A 15,155-nucleotide genomic window follows, 5' to 3' on the forward strand; every position below is an offset into this window, starting at 1 on the left:
GAAGCAGGAATCCCTGTACTGGAGCAGAGCTGGACTAGGTGTGTGACTCCTTTTCAGGGAAGGCGCTTTACTGCGGGTAGCCTCCTTAAAAATACTCTTGTCCCGCACCCTGCTGCTGCCCTCGGTTTTTCTCTCCGCCCCCAACCACTTCTTAGAAGAAGGAAACGGCACCAACCGGGTAACGCTGCCAGCAGGGGCTCCTGGGGCGGGAGCGACTCTAGCACTACGGCTCCAGGCGTGCTGCTGGCAGCGGAGGGCGAACTACATCTCCCAGCGTGCAAAGCGCCTGGGGAGCGTCACCAGAAGGCGTGTGCGTTCCCGGTGCACGCTGGGAGTTGTAGTTCCGCGTTCCCCAATGGGGCCGCGGCGCTTCCCGGCTGCCCTTTGCCCCCCAGCCCCTCCCTTCCTGCTGCAGCCCAAGATGGCGGCGGAGGTGGATTTCGGGGACCGCGAGCTCTTCCAGCAGCTCGAAGAAGCGGCCGGGCCGCCGCCACCGCCTCCCCTCAGCTTCGAGGAGGAGGAGGAGGCGCCCGAGAAGGCCTTGGAGGAGCTGTACGAGCGGCTGCGGGACCGCGAGGAGACGGTGCGGCGGCTGCGGGCGGAGAATATCCTGAACGGGAGCCGGGCCTGGGCCCGTCAGCCCTGAGGCACCCGGGGATCGGGGCAGGGGCGGGCGCTCCCGGCTCCGGCTTCCCTCGCTTCTGAGCAAGTTTTCCCTTGAAAACTTTCATTCTCGGAGCGTCCAGGCGCAGGAGGCAGTTCTTGAGCGCTGTTAAAAAGCCTGAGGCTGGGGCTCATCCTTTCTGCCTTTCTAAGGAAAAGAAACACCTGCTCATTCGCTTCATTAGCCCGTGTTTAACAGAATACACAATTTTAAACTCTTCAGTTGTGACTGGTTTCCCTAAAGCGTTTTCAAGTTTGATGCTGCTGCAGAGTGGAATCTGAAATTGGGTTTGCTAGTGTTTTTTGGGTTTCCTGAAGCGAAATGCTGCAAAGCTGACAATTCAACCGTAGAGCATGTAATAAGTTACACTTTTTGGGTGGTCACAGCTAGTCCTTCTTGTCTGGGTTTTTGTTCGTTTGGGGTTGTTTTGTTGTGGGGTTGGGTGGGGGGGGTTTGTATTTTTTTTTCCCATTTTATTGTGTTTATTCAGCAGCAGCAGGTGGATTTGTAACTACTCTGTGCAGTAAACAGAAAAGTCTGAAACCCCGTTATTATTCCATAGAATTCTTAGGTGTTTTCTTTGATCTTTCAATTAATGATGGTGTAGGTCTGTGTCATCTGAAGAAAGTAATATTCCTTAACAATAAATTAACATCAGGAACTTAAAAGGAAACTGAATATTCTGACTCGTCCTAGGTACGTTAAAGCTGATTTGAAATGCTTTGTGTGACCTGTATGTGTTTTAAATAAAGTTTGTCAGAGGTAGCAGTTGCCTGAAGTAACAGTGTCTGCCATATCTGAAAACTTTGCTTCTGTGTCTCTCTCTCTGTTCAGATGTTTGGCTTCTAAAATGCCATTATCATTCTTGAAAAGTCTTTTAGACTTGATTACCAAGAATTTAGTTTGCATTGCTGTAACTTTATTTATTTGTGTGTATCTCTCTGTTTATTAAACTTTTGTGTCTTTTTGTACTTTTTTGTCAAGTTCAGTAGTGAGAGCAATTGAATTAAAATGACTGAAAAAATAATCTCTTAAGATTTTATAACAGTTTACTGCAGTTAGGAGATTTCTGTAGTGTGGTGTTCTGTTTTTTCTTTCCACTTCACACCAGGCAATTTGTGTTGCTTGAAAGAAGATGATTTCTGTTGAAGTGAACAGGAACTTGTTAAAAGGACAGAACTTATATTGGCCAAACCTTCCTCTCTCTGGACAATAGACTCTTTGCCGTGATAAGGGACAGGGAGCAAAGCTAATACCATAACCGCTGTGTCTGTGTCTCTGTTCTGTCCTTCTAGTGGAATTTCAGTGGACAACTCCAAACTTGATGGACCTCTTTTACAGATCCTATTTATGAACAATGTAATTTCTAAGTAAGTACTTTCCAAGAAAAAGCAATCCTGATAGGAAATTGGAAATTGTTGTTGTTTGGATATGTTAGTGTTTGCCCGAAGGACAGATGTTTTATTCATGAACATGAACTTGTTAAGCTTGAAGGGGAGAAAGGATAATGAGCAACATGACAAGAGATCTGTTGCTTTTATTAGCGATACCTGGTTTTATCGTTAAATGCAGTCTGACTCCTAGGAACTTGGAGCGAGTCTGAACAGCAGTTTTGAATGCTTCAAGTATTGTAGGTAAATACAGGAAATTAAATTTGACCTGCCTTTGAGTTGATTTTTTGCCACAGTAATACAAGGGTGTTCTATTATAATAGATGGCACTCATGTCCGTGGGCATTGGGAGAAGCACAGGAGAGAAGTTTACTGTCCCTTTTCTAAGGTTTTAAGTAATAGTAAGTAGCAACTGCTTAAAAAGCAGACATTTGGCGTATGTTACGATCTTGCTTATGTCTTTGTATCCTTTTTTTACTCCTTTTAGGCAGTATCATCAAGAAATTGAGGATTTTGTTTTTAACTTAGTTCAGAAATACGAAGAGCAGAAGAAAGGTGAACAAGAAAAAACACACTTCAATATTAAGCCACAGGTACTTTAAACTCACGTTGTTCTTAGGTGCTTCTTTTGCAACCTCATAGTGGAAATATTGAAATACTGCACTACTAAATAGCTGAGTTCTAGATGGTTTTTCCTGCTTAATTGCAAATCGAAGTACTATCAAACCAAAGTTTTACAATTATTTGTCCCAAAAATAAAGGCCCAGGACAATGAAAATATCCTTTTTGCCCATGAAAATGCTTCTTTAAAATTGTTCCCAGTGACACTTGTGTAAAAGCAAAGTAGTAGGTTGGTTGAAATAACTGAGAAAAGACTGTAAAGTACAAACTTAACATATCCTCTTCTGAAAATGTTTGGCCCACCTTTGAGAATATATAAGAGCACAGGTGAACAACAGAATCTGGACGTTTCCTCTACCTTTTCTCAGTTTAGAATTTTAAGCTTTACTTAACATTCACTGTTTAGCATTCACTTTGAGTATAAGGCTGAAATGGCACATTCCTCTCCATCTTTCTCTTAGCTTTTGAGTTAAGAATAAAGATGTTCTTATGCAGCATGTTTCTCATCATTAGAAATTAGCTGTGTCCTCCTCTGAACTTTGGAAAGCTTTATGGCTAATGTAGTTGCCTCTGTCCTGTTGTTGGACTAATGTTTCATGATAGGATCAAACTTGTATTCTGTTTTCTATGCCCTTTACGTACTTTAGTAATTTAGGAACTTTTGTTTTTACTGGTATTTTAAATTAATTATTTGCATTTTTACTTTTACATCAGCCCTCCAGTGTTCTTTTGGAAGAGGACTGTAAAACAGCAAGCTCGAAGTCTCTTAAAAAAATGAAAGAAGCTTTTAGTGTAAGTTTTTGACTATATACTCTTCAATGGTAGATCTCACTCTTCATTCTAAATATGCAATATACACTGCCATTAAAATAAGACCTTGTTAAATTTTATTTATGAGTCTAATAGCAGTTAAGTTCAGCATGTTTTGGCTACATTAATGGAAAAAATACTTACTTATACAGGTATGGGTGTGTATTATTTGTAAATTCTTACAGAGTGGGGGAAAAAAAACTGGAAGTATTTCAAGCAGTGTAAATATATAGAAATGCTACCAATCTGACCTAAATACTGACACATTTCTGACAATTTTCTGACTTTTTTTCTACAGGTTGTAGGAAGTGTTCTATATTTTACCAATTTTTGTCTTGATAAACTGGGACAGCCTATATTAAATGAGAATCCACAGCTGACAGAAGGATGGGAAATACCTAAGTATCCTGTTTACTAAAACAAGGGGGATTTTGTATTTGTCAAATTCAAAGAAGGCCAGTCGGTAAATTGAACTCCAGTTCTGTTCTGTAGATTGTACATTCTATCAACACCATATCAGTCATTATAGAAGAAAAGTTTTAGAGAGTAATTAATGAGTTTTTCCTCAAAACGAGTATCTTGACATGATTGGCTTGCAGATTTTTAGAAGACCGTTACGCTTGGGAAGAATGAATGCATCTTGTGACTTCAGGAATTTCCTGGGGCAGTGTGCAGTCAGATTTGGAATGACAGCTCATTCCAGATACAATCAAGCGTTCTCCTCTTATAAAAATTTGCTGTCTGGGGAGAAGAAAAGGGCTTAGCAAACTGAAATATTCTTTAAGGTGATTTTTTTTTTTCCAAATGTGGGAGCCAAACAGAAAGTATTTTAATCACAGAACGCTCTTAACATTTTAAAGTTGGTTCTTTGCTGTTTAAGGACAGTATTGGGATTGAGGAAAATGTTGGAAAAAGAGAGTTTTAATATTGTAGTCCTCCATGACTTAAATAAATTGGGCAAGAAATTTTCTCAAGTAGTCTCATCTCCCCAGTTTTCCACTATTGTTTCTGCCCCAGAAAGAGTCAGGACAAGAAGCAATTTCTCAGTTCCTTTCTGCAGTATCTAGTTATCAAGCTCGTAATAAAAATAATTTCCTAGTGTTAAAAAATAACTTGTACCTGAATGAAAATTGAGGACTTACAAGCCTGCTAATGTGGGTTTTAGTCTGCCTGCCATTGTGTGTGCACTGTGCTGTAATTTTACGCTTGGAAGGCTGTTGCTGTTACAGTGCATTAAGTCAGTCCTGTTCTCCAAGTGATACTCTACCATCCCCAGTCTCCAGATTAAAGTAGATGCCAGGGGAATTTCTTAAAAAATGCAAAGCTAAATGTGGCTAAACTTTCATATCTGCCAGCTTAGGTCTAATATTGTTCTTTAAATGTACTTCCTGCATCTTTTTTTAGAGCTTCCTTAGATGACATTAAACCTAAAATAGCATTTGGAGTTAAATGGTCTGTGAGGTAGCCCGCTTCTAAATGACTGAAATACTGCACTTGATTAACATGTCAGTTTAATTAGGATCTGCTTGTCTTTTGGAAAGCAACTGTTAAGATTCTGGAAACTGTGCTGCTTCTGAACTCAACTGAACCTCGCAATCTTTACCGTACTGGTTCACTTGCAGCCCTCTTGTTTTCTCGTATGTTTTTAGATAAGTGGGCACAGCGGCTAACACATCGCAGTGCAAAAGCGAACACAAGTATGCAGTATGACCTGTCCCCAGCTACTTGAGAAATGAGTTATATTTTTGAAACTCTACAAAAATATGTTATTAGATGATTGCTATTAATATTAGACTATTAGTTTGAAACTTCCTGGCTATAAAGAGGAGGACTGTAGCTGATCAAGTGCTGATAGAGAACAAAATCGGTTATTGGATAGAAATTGCATAGGAAACAATGGAAGCCTATCTTAGTCAATAGCTTATAATAGATATAGATTTATAGTTTAGACTTCATATCAAGGACCAATCTGTAACTTAAACGAGAAGAGTCAGTGTTGTATTCAAAGCAGTGCCAGATTTTCACTGATATTTTAAACAAGAATGAAATTTTGCTTCATCCAGTAGCAGTTCCTTATTGAAATCAAAAGATATCAGCAAGTTTTCAGCCAGATTCTCTCCCTAGATGGACAAGAAATACAAGTTAAACCAAAAAGGTTTGTATTATTCTTAAATATAAAGTTTTGAGCTGAGAAGTTCAGATATACTCTGTGATTATTCCCCACTATACTAAACCCTGAACGTACTTGAATGATGAGTTTAAATGAAGTAAACCAGTGCTGAGCTTTGCAGTCATTGGGTGTCGTTTACTGACTTGCTTTGGGAAGGACCTTAAAATCAATGTGTAAAAACCTTCTGAAGTTTATACTCTGTTCTTCTGGTGCTTGCCTTTTTAGTGATTACTTTGTCGTCCTGGCACTGGTGTACTGTCATCATTTTTACTGTTTTGTACACCAACTACTGTCTGACTGTCTTTATGGGTTTTTAAGCCAGACTCGATGATGTAGCTTTTTATGGGAGGTAAGAAGTAAAGCAAATTGTGTTTCCAGCTGACAGCTTGCGTGGGTCTTTATGGTCACTGATTTCAGATTTTGTAAAGACCAGGTGAGCTTTTAGTGGGAATTTCAAAGATAAAGAGGCATGCTGAGTTAAACTCTGGTTTGATGAGAAATATTACCATCTGAAAGGAAAGCAGATTGAAGGGTTGTGCTTGTGATATCGGATGGTGATAGAATAATTGGATCACTGCAGAAAGCTTCTGTTTGCACGCTCTGTAAAGATGAAGCAGAACATGCACTTCACTTCATCTTATGAAAGGCTTCAAGAGGTTGGAGTGTGTGGGCATTACCCTGGATACTTGTTCTTGTGTCACATTTTTGTCTCCACTTCTGGTTCCCATACTAATTCAGTAAAAATGAATGTTCAGAAAAGAAATGTTTCTCTTAAATGTTGTAAGAGATTGAGATTTTTCCGCCCTGTAACGTTGAAAACATTTGCTGCCATGGTATGAGTTTACAAGGAAAATTAATCTTGAAGCCAGCCGCAGTTCCATTTTCCGTTTTCAGTGTACAATTTCAAAATATGCATAACTTGTTCAAACTGTGGACCAGGACTTTCCAAAGAAGTAGTTATGCTCTCCTACTTGTTTCTGCTGATAACTGATTCTCAGTGTTGTAAAATGGATCAGACCTCCAATGATACAGGCATAAAAATATAAATAGAGGTATTAATGTACTACAGGCATGTTAATTTGAGAACTTGCTCTTCTGTACTCTAGAGTTAAAAGTATTGTTTTCACATCTTCACTTTGCTGCCTCTGGACATAGCATAAGCTTTAGTATATAGGTTTTGTTTTCTTTATTGGCACTATCTAAGCAAATCTTTACATATTTAGTCAGAAGCAGAAATCCTTCAGTGAATACTCTGTCTGCACCATGACACAAGGAAAAGCTTTTCCACTTTTAGGACAGTAAACTATGGGATCAGGTTGCCCAGAGAGGTTATGCAGTCTCTATCCTGAGAGCTATTCAAGACCCAATGGGATAAAGCCCTGAGCGACCTGGTCTGATCCCATAGCTGACCCAGCTTTGATTAGGGGGCTGGATTAGAGATCTCCCAAGATCCAGCCTGAATTATTCTGTCACTATTCTGTTCCCTCTTAAAGGAATAGATCTCTGTTTTATGAGAGATAAAAGCTCAGTTTCTGCCTGGAACTACTACTTTTCCACTGTAATTTTCTTTGTCCTCTTTCTTTCCTCTCCACATGCTGTCTTGTGTTCTTATTCACCACCTTCCCTCGCCCTGCCAGTGCCGTATCTGTGTTTTTCTCATTTCTTGTGTTTTCTTTAGGATTGTGAAATGAACATTGTTCTGTTACTCATTTTAAGATTGGCATTGAGCAGTTAGTTTAAGAGAAGCAGAAGATAGCACACGAAATCAGCAGGCAATGCTTATGTTTTAAGTTTCACACTTAGAATTAGAAAACTCTAACAAGCCTTAAAATAAATAAGTGCATTTAACACTGCAAAATTATTTTCAGGCTTAACTTCTTGTGCGTTTTTTAAGCAGGCCAAAGCCGGTTTGTTTCAATTGTGGTTCTGAAGACCATCAAATGAAGGACTGTCCACAGGTAAAGTCCACATCAGTATTCCAGACTGCTGCTCTCCAAGAAATATTTCAGAGTAACTGCACCATTTAAAAATAATTAGCTGCATTGGGGTCAGGATGTACAAATGGTTATTCGTTGTTGTTGATTAGATTATGCTGTTCATTCTTATAGGTTTTGACATACTAAATTAGAGCATAATTCTGTAGCATAATGGTTTGTATGTCTCCTTTAATTTATGGAGGGACATTTTCAGGCTGAACAATCTTTTCTTGTATTTAGAGCTCCACTAGACCTGGTGCAAATGCTCTTGTTTTTTTGCTACATAGTTTTCATTGCAACTGTAGTTGTATCATATGTGATAAATGATTAAGCATGCAGAGTGCAAGGTGTAATGATTTTATGTTGGATGAAGGAGTGCATGAATTGTAAATTTTCCAAATCTGAACTTGCCAATTATATTATCTTTAAGCCACGAAATGCAGCTCGTATAAGTGAGAAGAGAAAGGAGTTTATGGAAGCTTATGGTGAAGCGAGCAATCAGAATTATCAGCAGCGTTATCATGCAGAAGAAGTAGAAGAGAGGTTTGGAAAATTTAAACCAGGAGTAATTAGGTATCTCTTTTCCTTCCATTAGTTGTTACACTGCTTTCTGGAATACCTTTTCTAGCTGGAGTGCCAAATGTTACTTTCCTGGGTTCTATTAGGTCCATCTGCTGCTCTTAACTATGAGTGGTTTATGTTCAAATTTGTTTGATAAATAAAATTTTGTTTAATAAATTGCACAGGTACTTTTCAAATGAAAACTCATAACTAGCTTAGTAGTCCTACCCTTTCCCTAATGTAGGGAGAGAAATGTTGCTCTTTGGCTACTCAAATTGTGACTATATTATGGTCCTAAAAACTAAAAATGCATGCAAAATTCTGAAAAAAATTAAGCTTTAAGTGCCGCTTCTTCTCTATTTCTCTGTATTCAAAATGTTTAGGAAAAAAATCAGGATGTGGCAGTAGCAGTCTCCCCAGAAATCACCAGAAAATTTAGTGGAGTGTTAAGTTCCACCCTTCCTGTCATGATAGGTACAGTTAAGGCCATGAATCAGAAGTAACAAGTTGAATGAGTTGTTCTCAGTGTATAAATAATTTTCCTAAAATGTTTACACGTATGAGAAATGAAAGTGTTAAAAGTTATCTTTAATATCGGAGCTTGATTTGTCCTAAAATTCTTATACCTGGGACTGAAGACAATATAGTTTGAACTAAAACTAAGTTATTTTAACCTGACAGTTTAAACTTCAACAAAATATTCATAACTTCCTTTTGTCAAAACTCAGTTTTACTGGAGGATGTTTTGTTTTCTTAACTTAGCGGAGAACTTCAAGATGCACTTGGTGTCACAGATAAGAGTCTTCCTCCATTTATATATCGAATGCGTCAGCTGGGTTATCCTCCAGGTTGGCTCAAGGAGGCTGAAATGGAGTACTCGGGACTTGCTCTTTATGATGGAAAAGGTAAGGAATACGCTGTGGGAATGTGGTTCTCAGTACTCTGCCTATTTTTTCTTTTCTAAAGCCGTGTAAAAATACTCTTTTCTAGCCATGATGTGACAATGCAGTAACTCCTGTAATGACTGCGTTGCATAGATGAAGACTTAAATGTGATTTCACTCTACTCAACCCTTGCTATTAGAACATGTAGTTCCTGTGAAACCGTGCAAGATTTACAGATAGACTGTTGTCAGATTTCAGCTTCCTTTTTTTAATAAGCTTCTCTTTGTGAAAGAAACCATACTTCCTAGGTTCACAAACTTACTAATATAATAAGAGTAAGAAGAACAATAGCAAGCAAGGAATATGTTTCTTGAAACCAAACTTAGCAAGTAGTTTACCAGCTTTTTACTTAAGACAACAGTTATGCTGCATCTCAGAGAACAGTTCTGATGCCATTACTGAGGCGTAGTAATGGTGCATAAAGAGTAGTAATATAAATACTCAGGTTTCTGGGGAAGCTTTGTGTGTGTACCTGATAGATTTGGTCACTCTTTTTCCCTCTATGGATTACAAAGCTTTATATCAGTACTTTCCAAAAGCCAAAACCACCCTGTTCTTAAATCCTGTTGATTTTTTCAGTAACGTTTTTAACTATCAATAATAATTATATTTCATTATAGATGATGGTGGAACAGAAGATGGTCAACAACCAAAACGCACCACTTACGATGTTTCTAAGTTGATAAACTATCCAGGCTTTAATATATCCACTCCAAGTGGGATCCCAGATGTAAGTGTCTGTCCTCCACATTCTAAACAATACGGTGACTAATATTAAACTTGGCTAAAAGTGATTAATGTTTTATATTCTGCATTGTTTCTTTGAATAAGTCTTTATTTTTACCTGGTTTGGGGCTGGGGGCTGTTGAGGTAATTTACCATGACATTTGTCTATCTGATATCTGTCGCAGCTCTTGTGGGTAAGGTCTGACAGTGCTTCTGTGGTGATTATTTCCATTACTAGACCAACAGGAGCCTAGAAGGATACTTTTATTCTTTTTAACACAAAACTTTGCGTTTGAATGCCTATTTCTCCCATCCATCTAATTTTTCTGAATGTTCTTGGAATGTGAAAATTACTCTGTGTTGTAAATATAATTTCAATCACAGAAAACTACATCAGACCAGTGCACAACCTATTGGAAGCTTTGTAACAGCTACAACAATAGGAGTCACAGCAGAAGATCCACACAGTGGGTGCCCTCTTAAGCACAGAGCACACAGAGAATCTCCTGTCGCTGCTGCTGAACTTTTGTTTTTAAAAGCGTTTTAACTTACTGTTAGTAGTGCATTTCATCACTGATGTTAAAGCTTGTGCATTAAAAAGAAGCACTTGCATGTTTTTACAGCTTTACATTTGCCCATTTAGTGGCCTCCAAATGTGCTTTTTCATTCAGTATTCTTAACAAAGGTTCTGAACTCAAGTTTTCTTGAGTTTTCAATAAAAATTAACAGTTTTTCAAGTAAGCCTTTTTTGTCTGAACAGTTATTTCAAGCAGAAGCCAACCACATGCAACATTGTCTCTTTTTTTCTGTAGGAATGGCAGATGTTTGGTTCCATCCCCATGCAGCCATCTCAACAGAAGGATGTTTTTGCCAACTACCTTTCTAATTTTCACGTGGTGAATATACTTCATTGTTATTTGCGGAAAAAAGGTGCCTTGTAGTTACGGTGGCCAATGATGATCTCTTGTTTATATATTTTTTTGCACAGGGGGATTGGCTTTCATATTGACACTACCAGGGGTGAAATGCTGGGTTTATCTGTTCTGTTGAAAATTAACTTCATGTATAGAACAAATCCCATTTTTCATTTAACAAAAACAGTTGTGAAAAAAGTTTGCTATAAAATTTTTACAGCCTAAAAAATATCTTAGTTCCAGACTTCCTAAAAAGTGAAAATCTTACTTGCCATAGTATTGATTTACAGTGATATTACTGCAGTGACTGGAGAAAATACATGGTAGCCCTGTCCGTTATCATTCTCAGGTCTTCTCTGACATGACTCTAGCCTAGTGTTACTCAGTGCAGAATACTTCGTGGTAAGAATGAAGATATATGCGCTGTGCTCTGTCCCAAAGTGTAATGCTGTATGGAATTGAACAGTAAATTCTAGGACTGCCAGGAAAGGATATGCAATACTTGAGTTGTGATGGTCTCATAAGATCTAGGTGTCCAGGCAGAACTTGGCTGTAATCCTGTGTTACGAATGCAGATAATCTTTGCTTTTGCCACTTAACCCTGAACAAGATTACATTTCTGTTTAGTTGCATTAAATCTCTCAAACTTTGTCTAATTTACACCCTGGGTAACCAAATGATTGTAGTTATCAAATTACTTAAAATATGTTCTTATAGCTAGAAATGTTACCTTTTACAATTTAATACTATATTCTTTTGTTTTCTTGGATAATTTCACTTCAGCCAAGTCCAAAATCTAGCAATAAGAGGGCTGCATCTCAGTCAAGCTCTAATCAGTCAAAACGACCAAAAGAAGACAGTTCAGAGGTACCAGCAGCTGACATGGACATAGATTCTGGTATAGCTATTCTGAAATTTTTTTTCTTAGTTTCAGTTTTTATTTTCAAAATAACTTGCTCTGAATTGAAATGTCAGTGTTCATAAAGAGAAACCAGTGTCTTAGTATTCATTATGGTAGTAGTTAATGTAACTGCTAACATAAGCTAGCAATGTGCTACTAGAGAAGCAATTGGACCTCTCTGCAAGAAGCATTCTCTGTTGCTGTGATTGTCATCTCTTCCAGTACCACGCGGGAGATTTCAAGTGTACTCGGAGCAACTGGAACGTTAGGTTACAAAATCCAGTCTCTTTACTTCAGATGTATCTTATAGAAACTTCTGTTGTGAAGATCTCCAAATCCTTTAAATATTTGGATGAAATAATGTAGGAAGTTACAAGCTTACAAATTCTTAAAAATTAGTCAAACTCACAAGAGGACTTCGTGTTGTTTAAATGTTAGAATAGCTGGAGAAACTTCTGGCTTTCCTTCTGAATTTCCCATGAGGAGGTCCTTCAGTGTGTCTCAGTGTGGGATAAGTTTGATCTCAGTACATTCAAGAGTATTTTATCTTTTTATTTTATTTTTTTTAATGGCAGAAAGCAGAGTTAAAATTCCCAAGAACATAGTTTCAGTGGATATTAAAACCTTCAAAAGGTTTGTTTTATGTCAGCTGAAAACCAAGAATGAGAAGACATAAGCTAGTTCATCAGAGCATTGACACTTTGAACCTTTTCCTAGTTAGGTTTCAGGTTCTAATAGATGTATTTCAATCTGTCTCTAGATCTGGAAGTGTCACAAAAACCTCAAACTCCTAACAGTTTTCAGTTCCAACCTCCACTGCCACCTGGACATCTGCCAACGTCAACTCCCCCTCCTTTACCACAAGGAACACCACCACCATCTCAGCCTTCAACACCCACTCACACTCCTCTTCCTAGGACTACTCTGCCATCTAATCCTTCTAATGATGTTCCTCAGCCAAAAATAGTGGACTCGGTGATGGATGAGGATACTCTGACCTTGGAAGAGCTAGAGGAACAACAACGATTAATCTGGGCAGCACTAGAGCAAGCAGAAAGTACAAACAGTGACTCTGATATTCCTGTTGATACCCCTTTAACTGGAAATTCTGTTACGTCGTCACCATCTAGGAACGAAGTAGATCTTGTTGCAGAAGTAAGATCATCTGATAAGGTTACTACGGTGGAAACAAAGTTTTCTGACATTGGTCAACAGATACCAGAAAATGAACGTTCTATAACTGGTCCTAATCCAGGAGACGGTTTACCTAATTTAAAAGAGCATCCTGATAATACAGATTTGGAAGGCTTGCTGGATAACACTGTGCTGGCTCCCAGCTGTGAGGTTAATAATGGAGATGAGGCAGGTGGAGATAAAGCGGTCACAAGCCTTGAATCATCTGAAAAAAACTCCAGTCTTGTTCCTGATACGAGCAAGTTTGCTGAAGGGATAACACCATTTGAATTTGAAAATATGGCAGAGCCAACAGGTGTTTATCTAAGAATAAGAAGTCTGTTAAAAAATTCCCCAAGAAACCAGCAAAAGAAAAAGACTTCATCTTAACTAGTTTTCCTTTGTTTCGTTATGTCCAAATCCCTGCTTCCTTATCTTTCCTCCTCCAGTTTTATGAACTCGGATAGCCTTCCTCATCCTTTTGTGAGAAGGAGAAAATCTTGACAAATACAGCTCTGCCCTGTTCTTCCTTGGAAGTCAAGTCAGTGCAGGGCTTCTGTATTGACCAGGACCACCCATGAAGCCAGAAAATATGTAAGAATTTTCCCAAATTGCATCCTTCCACTAAGGAATAACAGGACTGTTGATTTGTTAAGAGTCATTTACTTGCCAATACATGAGAGGATTTCCCTATCACAAGAGGAAATCCTCTAGAGAGGATTTTGTCATTTGCTGTTCGTTACTTTGGCTAAGATTTATATTGTCCTTGAGTTTCAGGTGGATTGGTGATTTTTAAATACCTGTCCTTTGTACAGTAATCTATACTTTATACATTTTGCTAATTACTCTGTAGATAAGTCTAATATATTCAGAATGTTTTTAAAAAGGTCTGATATTGAGATTTCCCACATCACAACCCTGGCAATTGGATGAAAATAATCGGGGATTACCAGCATTATCTTCACCATTTCAAGTATTTTTATAAATTATTTATGTGGGTCAGATTTAATTACCACTGTATCTTTTATAACATCATCCTTCGTGTAAACTTGCTGTACATACGTGTTCATTGTTGTGTACAGAGGTTTAATAAATGAGCTTTTATATAAAGATTTGTTTTTAATAGGAGTCCTAAGCTATCAAACCTGCTGATTTTTGAAAATAAACTGTTGGAGATAACTAAAAAAACAAGCTGATGAAAATGAGGAAAAAAGTTAAATATTTAAGGAAGGCTCGCAACTATTTGGGTCAGATTTTCATAATCAAAGAGCTGTTAAAAGGATTTCAACTACATGAGCAGAACCTTACCATACCATTCAGGTTTCATAATCTGAGGATTTGCCCACTTCTGAAAGCTTAGAAGTGTTACAGTTCTGCTAATTAATTGTTATAAAGTGGTTTTCCCCTCTTCTCTTAATTGTCTTGAGAGGCACCTGTAGGTGAAATGACTGTATGTTATTTGCATTGCCAGCAGAGGGGGCCCTGGACTGACTGAACAGTGTTTGGCTGAGCTGGCAATGCTTTGTCCTTATGTATTTGCAGGGAAAAAGTTTTCCTCGCCAAGTGAAATCTCGAATAAAACAAAATATTTTCAAGTATCCAAGAAAATACTTGTGAAAGGGTGATGTTCAAAGGTGACTTTGATAAGATAACTTCAGAGACTGAATTTATACTTCAAAATTCTTGGCTTTGCAGATCATACACAATTCCCAACGATGATATGATTTTAGTACACTGCATTTGAATGCTTAAGAAAACCCCAAGCTTTTTGTAGTTGAAGCTTTTATATTTATTTATTCTTTTTTTTTTCCTCCAAACTTTACAGGAAGGGGAAAAGCAAAGTATCTGTATAGTACCAGCTTGTCTTCCAAGAGATTGAAACAAATTTTTACAGCATATGCCAAGTTTTGCATTTGGAAAGCAGTGGTCAAGGTAAATGTTCCTTGTATGGGCTAAAAGGAAAGGTTGTTTAGTGTTTTTCAGCTTTTATGGAAGAAATAGTATTACTTTCCATAAGGGATTGATAATGAAATAATACTAGGTCTGACATGAAAAAACTGAGACAAATCCTGTAGCTCAGGAACCAAGAGTGGGAGGGAAAGAGACAGAGAGATGGGTATAGAACATGTTCCAGCCTGTCAGGGTGAGGGAGACAAGGCTCAGCTCGATCACTTCATGCAGTATGGGTGGATGTAGTTCAAATGCAGATGTTTTTTACTCTCGGATGGAAAACGTCGGTGTGCAAGCATGAACAGGGAATTCCAATCAAGACACTGCACCAGCCCATGACACTTTGTCTGTGAA

At 38.2% G+C, this 15,155-nt stretch overlaps 1 protein-coding gene across 2 annotated transcripts; it reads left to right on the forward strand.

Annotated features, from left to right (window-relative positions):
- The first annotated feature begins 404 nt into the window (after positions 1-404).
- ZCCHC8 (zinc finger CCHC-type containing 8) lies at positions 405-14,459 on the forward strand. Of its 2 annotated transcripts, none has more exons than XM_069870845.1 (14): positions 405-605; positions 1,318-1,360; positions 1,960-2,034; positions 2,543-2,648; positions 3,391-3,468; positions 3,785-3,888; positions 5,576-5,641; positions 7,551-7,614; positions 8,063-8,205; positions 8,956-9,098; positions 9,758-9,867; positions 10,676-10,759; positions 11,561-11,675; positions 12,439-14,459. In XM_069870845.1, the coding sequence occupies exons 1-14, from the start codon at positions 422-424 to the stop codon at positions 13,239-13,241; spliced, it is 2,118 nt and encodes a 705-aa protein (XP_069726946.1). In that variant the 5' UTR covers positions 405-421; the 3' UTR covers positions 13,242-14,459. The 2 variants fall into 2 exon arrangements, with proteins under 2 accessions (XP_069726946.1, XP_069726947.1); XM_069870846.1 differs by having other exon boundaries at positions 7,554-7,614.
- Positions 14,460-15,155: the final 696 nt, after the last annotated feature.

This window comes from Phaenicophaeus curvirostris, chromosome 17, assembly GCF_032191515.1.
Source record: "Phaenicophaeus curvirostris isolate KB17595 chromosome 17, BPBGC_Pcur_1.0, whole genome shotgun sequence".
In the NCBI taxonomy this organism is placed as follows: Eukaryota; Metazoa; Chordata; class Aves; order Cuculiformes; family Cuculidae; genus Phaenicophaeus; species Phaenicophaeus curvirostris.